Source organism: Fundulus heteroclitus, unplaced genomic scaffold (assembly GCF_011125445.2).
Source record: "Fundulus heteroclitus isolate FHET01 unplaced genomic scaffold, MU-UCD_Fhet_4.1 scaffold_36, whole genome shotgun sequence".
NCBI lineage: Eukaryota > Metazoa > Chordata > Actinopteri > Cyprinodontiformes > Fundulidae > Fundulus > Fundulus heteroclitus.
Window position 1 is genome coordinate 1272540 of NW_023396770.1, and position 13798 is coordinate 1286337.

Here is a 13798-nt window from a genome sequence, read left to right on the forward strand (position 1 = left end):
TTATCCTTCAAACCATCCAAAGCATCTGGTCTTAATAGCTCAAACATTTATGCTAATTAATGCAGAACAGAATCCTCCAAAATGTTTGAAGGTGTCACCTCAGAGAGCCGGAGCCAGATTAACACTTCGCTGTATCCTGGGCAACAATATTCAAGGGCCTCATCATCACCATAATCTGGCAAAATATTTTTTTAGAAACAAATAGAGCTAAGGACAAAAATGCTCCCAGTAATTTCGTTCTGCTGTTGCATTTTTCACTGAACATTCTGGAGGAATGTTCCTGAAGCTAAGTTTAATTTTACTGTTTTGTTAGGTCAGTTGCTGTGGTTTCATCACATTTTGAGATAAATGCTGATTTAAAATGAAAACATGCTTTATAATTTACATTTAACGTGTATTTCAACGTTTTTAAAGACTCATAACGACTTGAAATTAGACGTTTCAGACTCTGGACTTGTAAAACAGTGACTTGGTCCCACGTCTGCTATGAAGTCAAAACACACATCAGCATCAGCATAAACTGGTAAAACTGAGCCACTAAACTGAGAGTTAATGGCAGAAAAACGAACAACTTTCAAACCGCGGAAGCTGATTTAACAAAACAGCAGCTTTAAGGGGAAATGAGCTGTTTTCAGTAGATACGTTACATTTTCAGTGTTTCTGATGTCCTCCGTGTTTGATTTTCATTCCTGCCTCACGTGGACGGGCTGAGCGCTGAGGACCGGGTCTCTCTGCACCGTGCAGAGCATCATATCGCTCTGGTCTCTGCAGCGTCAGGCCTCCAGCAGACGGTTTAACCTGAAGCAGCAGACACCTGGGCCCCTCAGAGACCGTGGGCCTCTGGGTAATTGCCCTGTTGCCGTATGGTTAATGCGACCCAGGAAGGAGCAACTGGTGTTAATGAGCCGTGTGCCGAGGTGATGGCTGGCAGACAGGACAGGAGACTGATGTCCCCTTTAAAGACCAGAGAAATGGACCAACGGTCCTCTTCTGGTGACACTGGTACCGGGTTCTAGTGTGACCCTGAGCGGGTGGAGGGACGGTGTCCCCCTGCTGCAGAGCCCCTTCATCCAGACACCGCTCCACCGAGCCGCGTGATCACAGATCCTTCCTCCCTGCTGCTGTCCACTGCAGAACATTTTCTTAGAATTATTATATTTGTCCTTGATTTGAGCAGCTAAATATGACTATTTGCCAACGGAATGAGTGTTTTTACCCCTAAAGTAAGAGAATTAGATATAAAATGATGGAGGTGAACTGTTCTTATTTTAGGTAAGCAGATAGTCTTATTCACCTGCTCAAATAATGGGAAAGTCTAATCAATAAAAGTCTGACATACTCTTATTCCCTTTTTGCAGTGACAAGTGTTTTCATCCCTGCTGATTCTGCAGTTTGTCCATTTCTTGTAAACAGCCTGTCGTGTTTTTTTATGCATAAATATTTAAACATTTATGCACACACACACACACACGTCTCTAATTTCTTGAATATGCTATTTTAAAAGCAGACATAATTCTGCTTTTTGCTGCAGACTTTTCCCACCGTGGGACCATAAATAATCTAATCTGAGCTTCACCTTCAGTCAGAGGTCTGCAGTCCGCCGCCGTCCTGCAGCTTTTAGACGCGCCTCTGCTTCAACACACCTGCAGAGCCCGGCTGCACGCTGCTGAGGTCCAGTCCAGGTGTGCAGCGCCGCGTCTAAAAGCTGCAGGACCCGTCGCCTGAAGGTGCCAACAGGCTTGATTCTGGTTCTGAAGCTCGTCTCATGAACCCTGCAGATGAATGTTGGATGGAAACGGTCCAGTCAGTCGGGGGAAGCCAGCAGGTTCTGCCGGGCTGGTGTTAACAGGACAAAGTGTCCCGCTGGTTCTGGTCTGACCCAGATCCGGCTGAATCTCTAAAAAGCAGCAAAGATGCACACGGCCGGGCGACAGGAAACATTTCCAAGCTTTATTTTCACCTTAGAACATCCACAGGGTTCCCTCAGACGTGACGGATGAGGTGGACACACGATGGAGCTGTTTGGGTTTTCCTCGGATCGCATGCAGCTCGGCTCTAAGCTTCGCTTTCTGCAACTGAACATTCAGAGCAAAACTACACAACACAAAGAAAAATAACGACGGAGGATTTCATCGGCGTCCGAGTGGAAAAGTTTCACTCAGGGGAACGTTCTCCTGTTCTGCGCTTCCAAAGGTCTGTTCCACGGTTCCAGCGAGGTCGCTTTGTTCTGGGCTTCAGCTCAATGCCGCCGGCGTCGCTCTGCGAAGCTGGAATGATGATGAGGAGGAGATCACTCTCCTTTTACCTTTGCTGAGAGGAAGAGGCGGAACGGGAGAGACTGAGGTCAGAATCAGAAATACTTTAATAATCCCAGAGGGAAATTACTGAATAACTGAAATTACAAAAATAACACACCAAGTGTTTATTCAGCTTAATAATAATAATAATAATAATAATAATAATAATAATAATAATAATAATAATAACAACAACAATATAATAATAATATCATTATTATTATTATAATGTTATTGGTCCTCTAATAATAATAATAATAATAATAATAATAATAACAACAACAATTATTATTGTTATATTATTATTATTGAAGATAATAATATAATAGTAATAATAACATGATAATAATAACAAACATAAATATTATTATTATTGAATAACCAATAAAACAATAATAATAATAATAATAATAATTATTATTATTATTATTAGAGAACAAATAACAGAATAATAATTCTTCTTCTTCTTCTTATTATTATTATTATTATTATTATTATGTTATAAACATAGATAATAATCACAAATATTCCTTTATTTTTAGTATTGAATAGTAAAAGAACAATTTTTTCCATAAATATTAAAATATAATATATAAATATAAACATTTATTATATTATAAATAATTATTTTGATAAAAAATATGATAAATAATATTATTAATACAGTAATAATATATATATTTCAATGGTATAATGGTTAAAATATAACTGATCAATTCTAACTGTTAACATAATAATTAAAGCTCAAATATCATAAACTACAACTAGTAATAATAATAATTTGCTACCATTATTATTATTATTATTATTATTATTATTATATTATTATCATATTAGTAGCAGTAGTAGTAATGAAACTAATAACTGTGGTATTATATAACTTCTATAAACAGTTTGGCTCAGATTTATTCGTACCCCTGGTAGATTTAGGTCTAAAGTCATATTTTAGTCTGACCAGCAGCTGATGCCTTCACAGCGGCCCGGCCAGAGAGCAGAGGAGCATGGAGCAGCACGCTTTACTAGATGTTCTGCAGAACAGGTTCTGATGGAGAACGTTTGCAGGGAGCTGAAGATGAGGGTGATGGTAATGAGGCTTCTAGTGTTGGAGCTCCTCACCATGGAAACAGGAAGCTGCTCAGATCCTCCTTGTTTTTAATGATTTATTAGGTTCTGATTGGAGCGTCCTGTCTGGATGAAGGATAACCTTAAAGTCTGCCAGGGGTGTGAATACTTTTTTTACCCTGATCTCCACCAGAACCAGGACGGACGGGGTGCGCTGCCTTACCCGTGTGTGTCTGGTCCCAGATGTAGCTGTTCAGGATCTCTCCCAGGACGTACATCACGCAGATCACCGCCGTCATGGCGGCGAAGAAGGCGACCCGAGCCAGCGGTGCGATGCGCTCCAGCACCGGGTACACCCACACACCTGTCACCTGGTGGACCCAACACGTCCTGGATGGGGGGGGGGTTAGATAGCCTGGGGTTACTGGAGTCTTAGCCTGAAGTCGTGTTTTCCAGCAAATGAAACGCACATGAAGGCAACATTCGCCGTTTAGACACGTGGAGCACGGCTACAGAATTATTTAGCAGTTAATAACATTTTAGCTCCATGCATTCAAACTCTGCTCGTCAGAATATTCAGCCAGCAGAACGGACCTTCCTGGTTTAGGTCCGGTTTGCTCAGGAACCGGGTTTGGTCCGCTCAGCATCTTCTGCAGCCATCAACAAGCTTCCAGCATCATTCCGGCTTTCTCAGCAGAACCAGTTCATTCAGCTTCCTGGTTCTGATCCGACTTTTAAACATATTACGCACATTTCTAAGTGGCTCCAACAGCTCAGTCTCTCTTTGCTATAAATCCTTCCCCCAGAAGACATCTGGAGCCTCCATGTTGGAGGAGAAACTGCAAAAAAAACCCAAACTGGAAGAAAGAAGATGAACAGAACCGAGGTTTGAAGCAAGGAGGAAAGGACTGAAGGAGGGATTTAAGGAAGGAAGGAGAGAATGAAGATCAGGCTTGAACCCTGGAAGTTCTGGTTCCTGGATCATTTTCCTTTCATCTTTGGGTCGGATGGTTGGAACCTGGAACCAGTCGGATGTTCTGACAGGAAAATCCAAACCGTCTGAACCAGGAGCGCCCCCTGGTGGCGCCCCGGTATGAAGGACACCAGGCCCGGTTCTGGACCTTTGCAGCACATCTTCTTCTCTCCTCTGCCTCATAACGGACCATAAGGACCTCCAGCGTTGGTTCTGACCCGTCTCAGTGAACTCAGTTCTACCAGAGGAGGCTGGACTGATGCTAGAAGCTCGTTGTTTCTGGTGCATTTAGCCAAACCTCTGCAGAGATCAGTCAACTAAAGAAGGTCCAGCTTTGAGGAACGCAGAGACGCCTGGAAAGGCCACAGAACCCAAATGTTACAGAAAAGTGGACCGAATGCTCATTACCAGAGAACGTATCCCACGCCGAAGCAGCACACCGCCGCCAGACCCCACGACCGCCTGGGATAATTGTGGTGGGTGGTCCGCATCTCGATGATGATGAAGGGCAGAACCGTGGTGTGCTGCAGAGAGCAGAGGAGCATGGAGCAGCTTTACTACATGTTCTGCAGAACAGGTTCTGCTTGTTTTAATTAAAGCTTGATGAGCAGCTGCAGACAGAAAGATGGCTGAAACCGCCACCTGGTGGCTACGTGTGGAACTGCATCTGAACCCAAACAGGGTCTGCCTAAAGTATGAGCAAACTTTGCAGCTGCTCAGCCCCGCCTCCAGAGTAACCCACTGAAGTTTGAAAGCTGCCTCAGCTCTAATTTAAAGATGATTTAATCATTTCTGCTGCTTGTGGACACGGTTAAATGAGAGGACGGCGTCTGACGGAGCCTGTTCAATAATTCAGAGGAAATATAAACCATCTGGCTGTCAGCTTTGCAATCTGGAACCAATCTCAACAACGACTAGCGATTAATTTAGGGCCCAACAGAATCCCTAATAACCGGTTTAGGTCCATTAGTCATCTGGATCCTACATCTGAAATCATCTACTTTAATTTTATTTTGAAGCGTTTGTAGGAGCTTTATTTTGAAGAGCTTTCAGTCCCGTTTCTCTTACTGTATTAGCCAGAACTTTTATTTAAGACTTATTGAGGCTTTTATTTTGAAAGTATCTGTATGCTTTGTTTAAAAGGGTCCTTTAAAAGGAGCAATAAGTAAGATATCTACCGTAAAATCAACCTAAATCATTCTCGTTTGTAACATTCCCATAGAAACAGTCGGTCCTGTTCATCAACAATGTCTTAGTCACGTTTTTCTCCTTTCAAACTTAGAGCTACGGTCCAGAACTACTGTGTTTACTTCCTGGTTCCTCAGCCAATCAGAAGAGAGTTCCCAGGGTTCCCAACACAGAGTTTGGTATTTTATCTTGGCAAAAGAGCGGCAGCCTGCAAACATGGAAGCCAGTAAGAGAAGCGGACCAGAACCAGAACAGAATCCATCATCGTAGACCCGTCCTGTGGAGGTAAAAATTCACAACAGCAACAAACCGTTTAAAAACGGCATATTGGATTGTTGTGATTGGCTGGCTGTAGTACCGGTTTAAGCCACCAGGTGTCAGTGTTACTTAACATCTTTTATCAGAGCTGGTTCAGATTCATTAGTAAGCTTTGCTTCCGTCATCTAAGCCACAAATACTGAGGCTTTTATTTTGAAAAGTACCTATAAACTCTATGTTGCTGCTGATTGTAAGATTAATATTAATTTTGGGACTGAAATGATTGTTAAGCAAAGCATATTCTGCCATAAAGTCAATTTTAATTTTATTTAATTTTCTAAAATCTGCAGCAAAACAGAATTAGTTGATCTAACTTATTTGTTGTCATTATTGAGTTTTAACTGTAATTTCTCATTAACATCTGCCTGTTTTCTGGGTGTTTATGTACCAAAGGAGGCTTCTAGACGAGCACTTCTCAGACCGAACATCTGGAGGAGCAGAACCAGCAGAACCAGCAGAACCCTCCTGGTGCTGCTCTTCTCCTCGTGTTCCTACCAGGACTCAGGTCCAGGTAAATTTATTCAGTGACCACTTCCTGCTGGTAAATGGGGCTTTCTCCTCTGATCTCCTCCCTGAGGGTTTGGGGAAACCCCGGTGGTTCCGCCCCGCTAGAACCGGGACAGGGAGGAACGTCTCTGATGACTGAGTGGGTCAAACGTCTTCCTGGAACCGCTGAATCAGCACGGATCGGGTTTCTGGTGCGGAACCAGGGGTCGGGTTTTTACTTTCTTCTGCTTTTATGGCCACGCATCAAATGAAAACTTGCTGGTTCTCTGGAAGCTAAATCCTGCCTCCTTGGAGCGGTTCCAGCAGAACCTCATGTGGAACCGTGGATTCTGTTAGAGCGGTTCCAGCAGAACCTGATGTGGAACCATGGATTCTGTTACTTCCTAATTCCGACCTTCTGCCTGGGAGGATGTCTCTGCAGGAGATCCCAGAGGAGTTTGGACTCTGCTGCCAGAACAGAACCTGAACAGATCCATCCATCAACCCACCCAACCATTCATCATTCATCCATCCATCATCCATCCATTCAACCATCATCCATCCATCATCCAACCATCATTCATCCATCCATCAACCCATCCACCATTCATTCATTCATCCATCCATCATCCATCCATCCATCCATCCATCCACCATCCATCCATCCAACCATCATCCATCCATCAATCATCCCTCCCTCCATCCATCCCTCCATTCATCCATCATCCAACCAACCATCATCCATCCATCCATCATCCATCCATCCATCCATCCACCATCCATCCATCCAACCATCATCCATCCATCCACCATCCATCATCCATCCATCAACCCACCCAACCATTCATCATTCATCCATCCATCATCCATCCATTCAACCATCATCCATCCATCCATCCATCCATCCACCATCCATCCAACCATCATCCATTCATCAATCATCCCTCCCTCCATCCATCCCTCCATTCATCCATCATCCATCCATCCATCATCCATCCATCCATCCATCCACCATCCATCTATCATCCATCCATCCAACCATCATCCATCCATCTATCATCCATCCATCCATCCCTCCATCCATCCATCACCCATCCATCCAACCAACCATCATCCATCCATCCATCCATCATCCATCCATCCACCAATCATCCATCATCTATCCATCCATCATTCATCCATCCATCCATCCATCCATCCATCAATCCATCCATCCATCCATCATCCCTCCATCCATCCATCCAACCATCATCCCTCCATCCATGGTTGAAATCTTAAACTGTCTTCACTACAGGTAAAACTATTTCTTTATTAAGTTTGATCTTTTAGAAACCAGCCTCAGATTATTATGGGATGTGGCTCCTTCCTTTATCTTTTATCTTAATTGCATCTTTTATTTGTTCCGCTGAAACCGTCCTGCTTTGAACTTTTGCATGAATGTGTCAAAGAAGGCGGCCTGAGACGACATTATTATTAAATCATCGTGTCCTTCTCCCTCCGGCTGAAACCACTCGGCTCCTCCCTCCCTTATTGGCTGCACGGTTGCCGCGGTACCGGGGATAAACAAACACGTCTGACACCATGGTATACCGGCAAATATTTACAGCACGCACACGGCGACCTGCTCACGTTTCGTGTCTGGGTCGAACACAAAGCCTCGGAGGCGCTGAGGTTGTTTGGCTTCATAGCAACAGCTCTGCTACATTACGCTGCTTTTGTTTCTCTGGCTTCAGCAAACACTGGAGGGATGATCTCATCTCTCGCTCTCTCTCTCTCTCACACGAGGATCGGCAGCAGGAAGCATCATGGGAACATTTTGCATATCAGAGACTGCTGGGAAAATGTTGGGATTATCTAACACGCTGATGGAAGCAGCCGGCGGTTATCGTCCGGGACACGATGTGCAGCGTCTGGCCCCCGTCCAAACCTTTGATTAGGCCCACTTCCTCCTGATGGCAAATCAAAGCTGGCCGCCAGAGAGGTCGCCCCGCTCCGGCCTCACCGCTGATAAGGCTTTATCTGCAGCTTTATCTGCAGCTTTATCTGCAGGTTTATCTGCAGGTTTCTGCGGTTTCTGATCCGCTGACATGAGTAATGACCCCACGGAGTTTAACTTTACATGTTCTGTCAAGCAGAACTCAGATCCAGATAGATTTGAACCCATTAAATAAACGCTCTGCCTCCCTGGACGGGTTTCTGAGTGCCTCTTGTTCTCAGATTTGCTGCGGGTCCTGGAGAAATGCCCCCGCTGCAGAATAAAGTTCTGAACCCGACTCTTTGACCCGGTTCAGACTCTGGGTCCATCCCATCTCAGATCTTACATCTCACTGCAAAAAGGGACCTAAAAGTGAGTAAAATTGTCTTCAAATGAGCGTATTTGTTCTTGATTTGAGCAGCTAAATAAGATGATTCACCAATGCAATTAATATTTTGACCCGTATAATAAGATAATTAGACATCCAGCACTTGAAATAAGTTATGGAGATGAGTTGTTCCTATTTTAAGTGTAAAAATCTTATTCCATTGCCAAAAAATCTTCTTTATCTGCTCAAATCAAGGACAAATACGCTTATTTCAAGGAAATGTTACTTATGTTTAGTTCGGTTTTCGCCTTAATTCAAAGTGGTAGAGCTAGCTGGCTGAGCAGGGAGATATTTTCCAGAATAACTCCTTATTTTGCCTGAGCAGCTGCATCTGCAGATGCTTTGGTGTGAAGCTGGACTCTGGAGCAGAGATGTTCTCTGGAATCACGCCTCTCTGTCTCTCGGGTCGGGAGGTTCTCCAGAACGGACCTCGTCTGGCTGCATTGGGTCAATAAAGGTTGGTGGAGTGAGGATGATGGTGTGGGACCGCTGGATTTTCTGTTTCTCTTTAATGAGCGTAACTGAACGAACGTCTGTGCCGTTTTCAGAGGAAAACTCCTTCTCTCCTTTTCTCTCCCAAACCTTCATTCATAAGTAAAATGATTGTTTTTGGTATTTTTACCATTTCTGTTCCTCTGTTTCATGAAATCATTAGGAAACTAACCATTAGTCTGATATCTGATAAATGTAGGGACAGGAAGAAAGATTTGTCCCTCTCTGCAGGTCAGAGAATGGTGCCAATAATCAGAGAAAGGAGCCGGCTCTGCTGCTGGTCCTCCAGGCGGGGACTCACCATGCCGTGGTTGAGCCACTGAGGGATGAAGTTGTCCAGTAGTTTTGGGTAGACCAGCTCTCTGTCGTAGAGGTAGAGCGTCCAGAAGGTGAACACGACAAACTGCACAGAGAGAACAAAGCAACAACCCAAAGAAAAATCAGCCGCCAGAGCAAAGAAAGACTCCTTCAGCGTGTCAACAACTCTAAAGTTCCCCTCATGACGTTATTTCAAGTTTCTACACATTTTTTATGTAAAAATTCTGACTTTTCAAGAACCAGATTCCTAGAATCCTGAATCATTTCATCAAATAATAAGATCAAAAAGTATAAATTCAAAGGTTCATATGGATAGACGGATGGATGGATGGATGGATGGATGGATGGATGGATGGATGGATGGATGGATAGATGAACAAATGGATGGATGGATGGATGGATCTATTCGATGACTTTTAATCAAATGCAGACTGGTGCGTTAAAACCTGCATTAAATTATTTATTAAAATTGGCTAAATACAGGAAGCGTTTTTCAAAAATTGACCAAAATCCTGTTTTTATTGCTTCTTGCCTTTCAGTATAAAAAAGTGGGCAACTTTGATTTGGGCAACAAGCTACAGGCAACAATTTGTGCTTTTATCTCAGGGTTTAGTGTCGGGATCCTAGTGATTTATTATCTGCAGTATCAGCGATGCATTTATGATGTCTGCTTTATTTATGATGATGATGCCAACATTTTGTTTTCGAATAAATGACTAATAATAACAATTAATTAAACTTGAATAAAAGAGAATTGAGGGTATTTGGGTAAATAATAATAATAATAATTCAGATTAATGTAGAAGGAGCCAAATTACAAAAATACATGCATTTAAATGATGACACACATCCAGAGTAATCTGTTTATCAGAGTTACAGTATTGTCCAAAGCTAAGGACGTGGTTTTAATAAACCAAAATCAGATTTTTATTAATTGGCGTCCCCTTAGAGAAACTCGTTGAGGAAAAAATCCCTACAACCAAAGTTTTCTCTGCAAAGCGGCAGAAGAATCATAAATAATGTCAGATTTTATCATGAAGTCTGCTGTGGTGGTTCTGATGTGGGCCTACAGCCTACAGGCGGATCTCGGTTCGGTTCTGAGGGATTCTGATCACTCAGCAAATAATCAGCGATGGGTTCAGTCAGATTTCACAGTGAAATGTGGGAAAAGCCGTCAGTGAGCAGATCCACGCTGTGCCCATCAGGACCACCATGCTGAATATTTATCTTTATTTATACCTTTAAGCAGCAATCTAATCCTCTGATGGATGCAAACACGTCTAACGTTGGTGAAAAATGAAAACCTCGGTGGTGAATGGAGGAAACCAGACTGATGGGCGTCCTCACCGCTCCTACGGGGAAGGCCAGCACCGCCATCATCCAGTCCCGCAGGCCAATCAGCTTCTTCAGCTGCCGCTCCTGCTCCCTGCTGTCGGCTCCTTTGGTCAGCAGACTGGACACGTCGATCAGGACGCACAGGCCGAAAAACACCGCCTGGATCACCTGCGGGGGGGAAGGGAGGGATCAGGGAGCGCCGCAGCAGCAAACTCTGCATTAGTACCGCCCAGACGCCTCTAGATCTGTCTAATAATGTGGGAAAGCAATAAAGCTGAGTCAGCAGGTTAGGCTGCACCAGCAAACAGACGAGCAGCTTCCTGGTAGAAACTCTCGCTGATTATTGTGGAGGAATCTGGTCGATGGAGGCCAGAGAGAAAAGCAGCTCCATCTCTGTAAGGAAACACCGCCGTCAATACCGAAGGATGTGACCTCTGGAGAGGAGAGGATGCATCCTCTTCCTCCTCCTCCTCCTCCTCCTCCTCTTCCTCCTCCCGCGTCCTCACTAAGACTAAGAACGTAGAGAACATGGACCCGGTTCTGAAGTCCTCACTAAGACTAAGAAGGTAGAGAACATGGACCCGGTTCTGAAGTCCTTCCACTAAGACTAAGAACATAGAGAACCGACGCGTTATCGCAGCAGTCTGTGTTTTCAGGCGGGACTTTTAGTCAAAACGCTCCATATCTGCCAGATTCTGAGGAAAAGCCGCTGATCTGGACGCGTCCCACTGGGAGGAGACCCCAGAACTCCCTGGAGGGACTATAAATCTGGGAACTCCTTGGGGACGAGCTGCAGAGATTTCTGGGTTCTCAGGGACCTGAGGGCCACAGCCACCTGATCTTTGCTGCTTTTCCTGCTGCTGCAGTAAAATCTGCATTTATTCTGACTTTCTTCCCCCACAGTAAGCATGGGGGGGGGGGGGGTGCTGTATTGTACGGGGAGTTTACCTGAAGGAACACATTTTCTGGTGAGACAGGGAAGGCTGAGGTCAAAAGAAAATGTAATTATTTTAAATGTTACGAAGCAAACGAGGCTCTGGGTGTGCGTCTGTTGTTCCAGTGCAAACGTTGCTAATCAGCAGACAGTCGTGGTCGTCTGCTGAGCGTCCTGCAGCCACGTCTCTGGGACCTGCTGGTCCTCAGCGGAGCTGCGTCTGTGAGCAGCAATGTGTGCAGCCATTGTTTTCACTGAATGGCTGCTGTGTGGCTTCAGTCAGGCCTTAAACTAATTTCACCAGAGAAGCCAAAGAGACCTTCTGAAGGCTAAAAATGGATCCGCTGCTGCTCCACCAGGCTTTCCACAGCTTCTGTCTTTATTTTATTTATTTGTCATTGCAATGAGATCCGTCCTCTGCATCCAGCCCGTCCCTCAGGGGGCCGCTGGCTGCCACTGGGCGGCGCCGGCGAGCATCCTGGGGTCCAGAGTGGCCCCCTGGCAGAGATGGATGACAGCAGAATAAATCCTGTTCCATCAGCTGTTTCTGCGGTTTAACCCTGGAGTTCTAGCTATAGACCATCCATCTATCTATCTATCTATCTATCTATCTATCTATCTATCTATCTATCTATCTATCTATCTATCTATCTATGCCTCGCCGGGGTAAACCCAGACATCTCCAGTTCATCCCGAGGCGTTCCCAGACCAGAACCCATATATTTGAATCCTTTTCCATCCTCTGCCTGCATTGGGGGGGGGGGGGGGGGGGGGGGGGGGGGGGGACCATAACTGCTGCATTACCAGCAGTAATGGTGGAACTTTGCCTCCGATCAGGGAGACCAGAGGAAGTTCAGCCTTGGCCGCCTGGCTCAGGTGGGCCTCAGCCTCCTACCTGCAGGGAGTCATGCTGAGGGGCGGGGTCTCAGTTTAATGACGTCATAATAATGCTGCACTGTTAGGGTCAGATTGTAGGTGGACTCTCCATAAATGTTCTGATTTGGAACAACTGATCATTTCTTTATTCTGAGTGATTCCTGAGCTTGTTTACTGGCTGCTGCTGTCAATAGTCACCATTCTACCCCCCCCAGTGCCGGAGTGCGCGCGGCGCGCTCCCGCTCAGAGGAAGCAGTCTGTCCAACACCTGTTCCGGTTCAGCTGTCACTGATCCACGCCTGTCTCGTCACACGCGACCCACGAGCCGTTTTGCTGCCATCGCCCGCAGTGAGGCTCGGTTCTGACCCAGTACCACCCACCGACACCCCCCCCCCTCCCCTCTCCGTCCAAGCCGAACAAAGAGAGCGCAGCGCGGCGGAAACCTGATCCTGTCCGCGCTGCAGCGCCGGCGCTGCGCCGCTCTGCGCATGCCTGAGCTAAAATAAAGGGAATAAAAAGTCTGACCAGGTCGATGAAGGTGAGGAACTTCCAGCTGCCTCCGTAGGTCTGGTGCGCCGGCATGTCCAGCGCTTTGTAGTGGCACAGGATGGAGAAGTAGGACAGCAGGATGGCGACCCGGAGGACCTGCGAGGGGATCAGCGCCATGATGTTCTGCGTCCGGTTCCACCTGTCTGCCTGTCTACCTGTCTCTGTCCACCTGTCTCTGTCCACCTGTCTGTCTCTCTGATGCCTCTCTACCTGGGGGGTTTGTCCTCTCCGTCTCCCTGCACCTCTCCTCGTCTCCACTGCTTCCGTGTTATGATGATGATGATGATGATGATGATGATGTCAGGGGGAGGGAGTTGATGAAGGCTGCTGTCTTTTTAAATGAACAGCGTTTATTAACCGGAATATCCGCTGGGATTTATTCTCAATAGTATCCAAATGATTTATTATAATATTTATTATATTTATTATTATTAAGTAACATTTCTGAATAATAACACCATAATAACCATATAGCATATAAGCATTCCTTTGATAAATAATGACCATGCGCTTTGAAAGTTAAAGTTCTCATTACCTTTAGTAGCTGCTTTATGATAATTTTTTAAACAAATAAAAATCTGAAGTGTCTGTATTCAGCCCTGAGATA

The 13798-nt window shown here is 45.1% G+C and overlaps 1 protein-coding gene across 1 annotated transcript; it reads right to left on the minus strand.

Annotated features, from left to right (window-relative positions):
* Positions 1-1935: 1935 nt before the first annotated feature.
* On the minus strand, positions 1936-13469 carry aig1 (androgen-induced 1 (H. sapiens)). The gene is made up of 6 exons (XM_012874360.3): positions 13168-13469; positions 10845-11000; positions 9481-9582; positions 4741-4856; positions 3583-3749; positions 1936-2310 (listed from the first exon to the last, which is right to left on the minus strand). Exons 1-6 carry the CDS (start codon positions 13306-13308, stop codon positions 2291-2293), a joined length of 702 nt encoding a protein of 233 aa, XP_012729814.1. The 5' UTR covers positions 13309-13469; the 3' UTR covers positions 1936-2290.
* Positions 13470-13798: the final 329 nt, after the last annotated feature.

Coding starts and splice junctions, on each gene's coding strand:
- aig1 (XM_012874360.3), bottom strand. CDS start 13,308: ATGGCGCTGATCCCCTCGCAGGTCCTCCGGGTCGCCATCCTGCTGTCC. Junction 4,857..9,480: donor AGTGGCTCAACCACGGCATG/GTGAGTCCCCGC, acceptor TGCTCTCTGCAG/CACACCACGGTTCTGCCCTT. Junction 2,311..3,582: donor CTGGGACCAGACACACACGG/GTAAGGCAGCGC, acceptor TCTTCCTCTCAG/CAAAGGTAAAAGGAGAGTGA.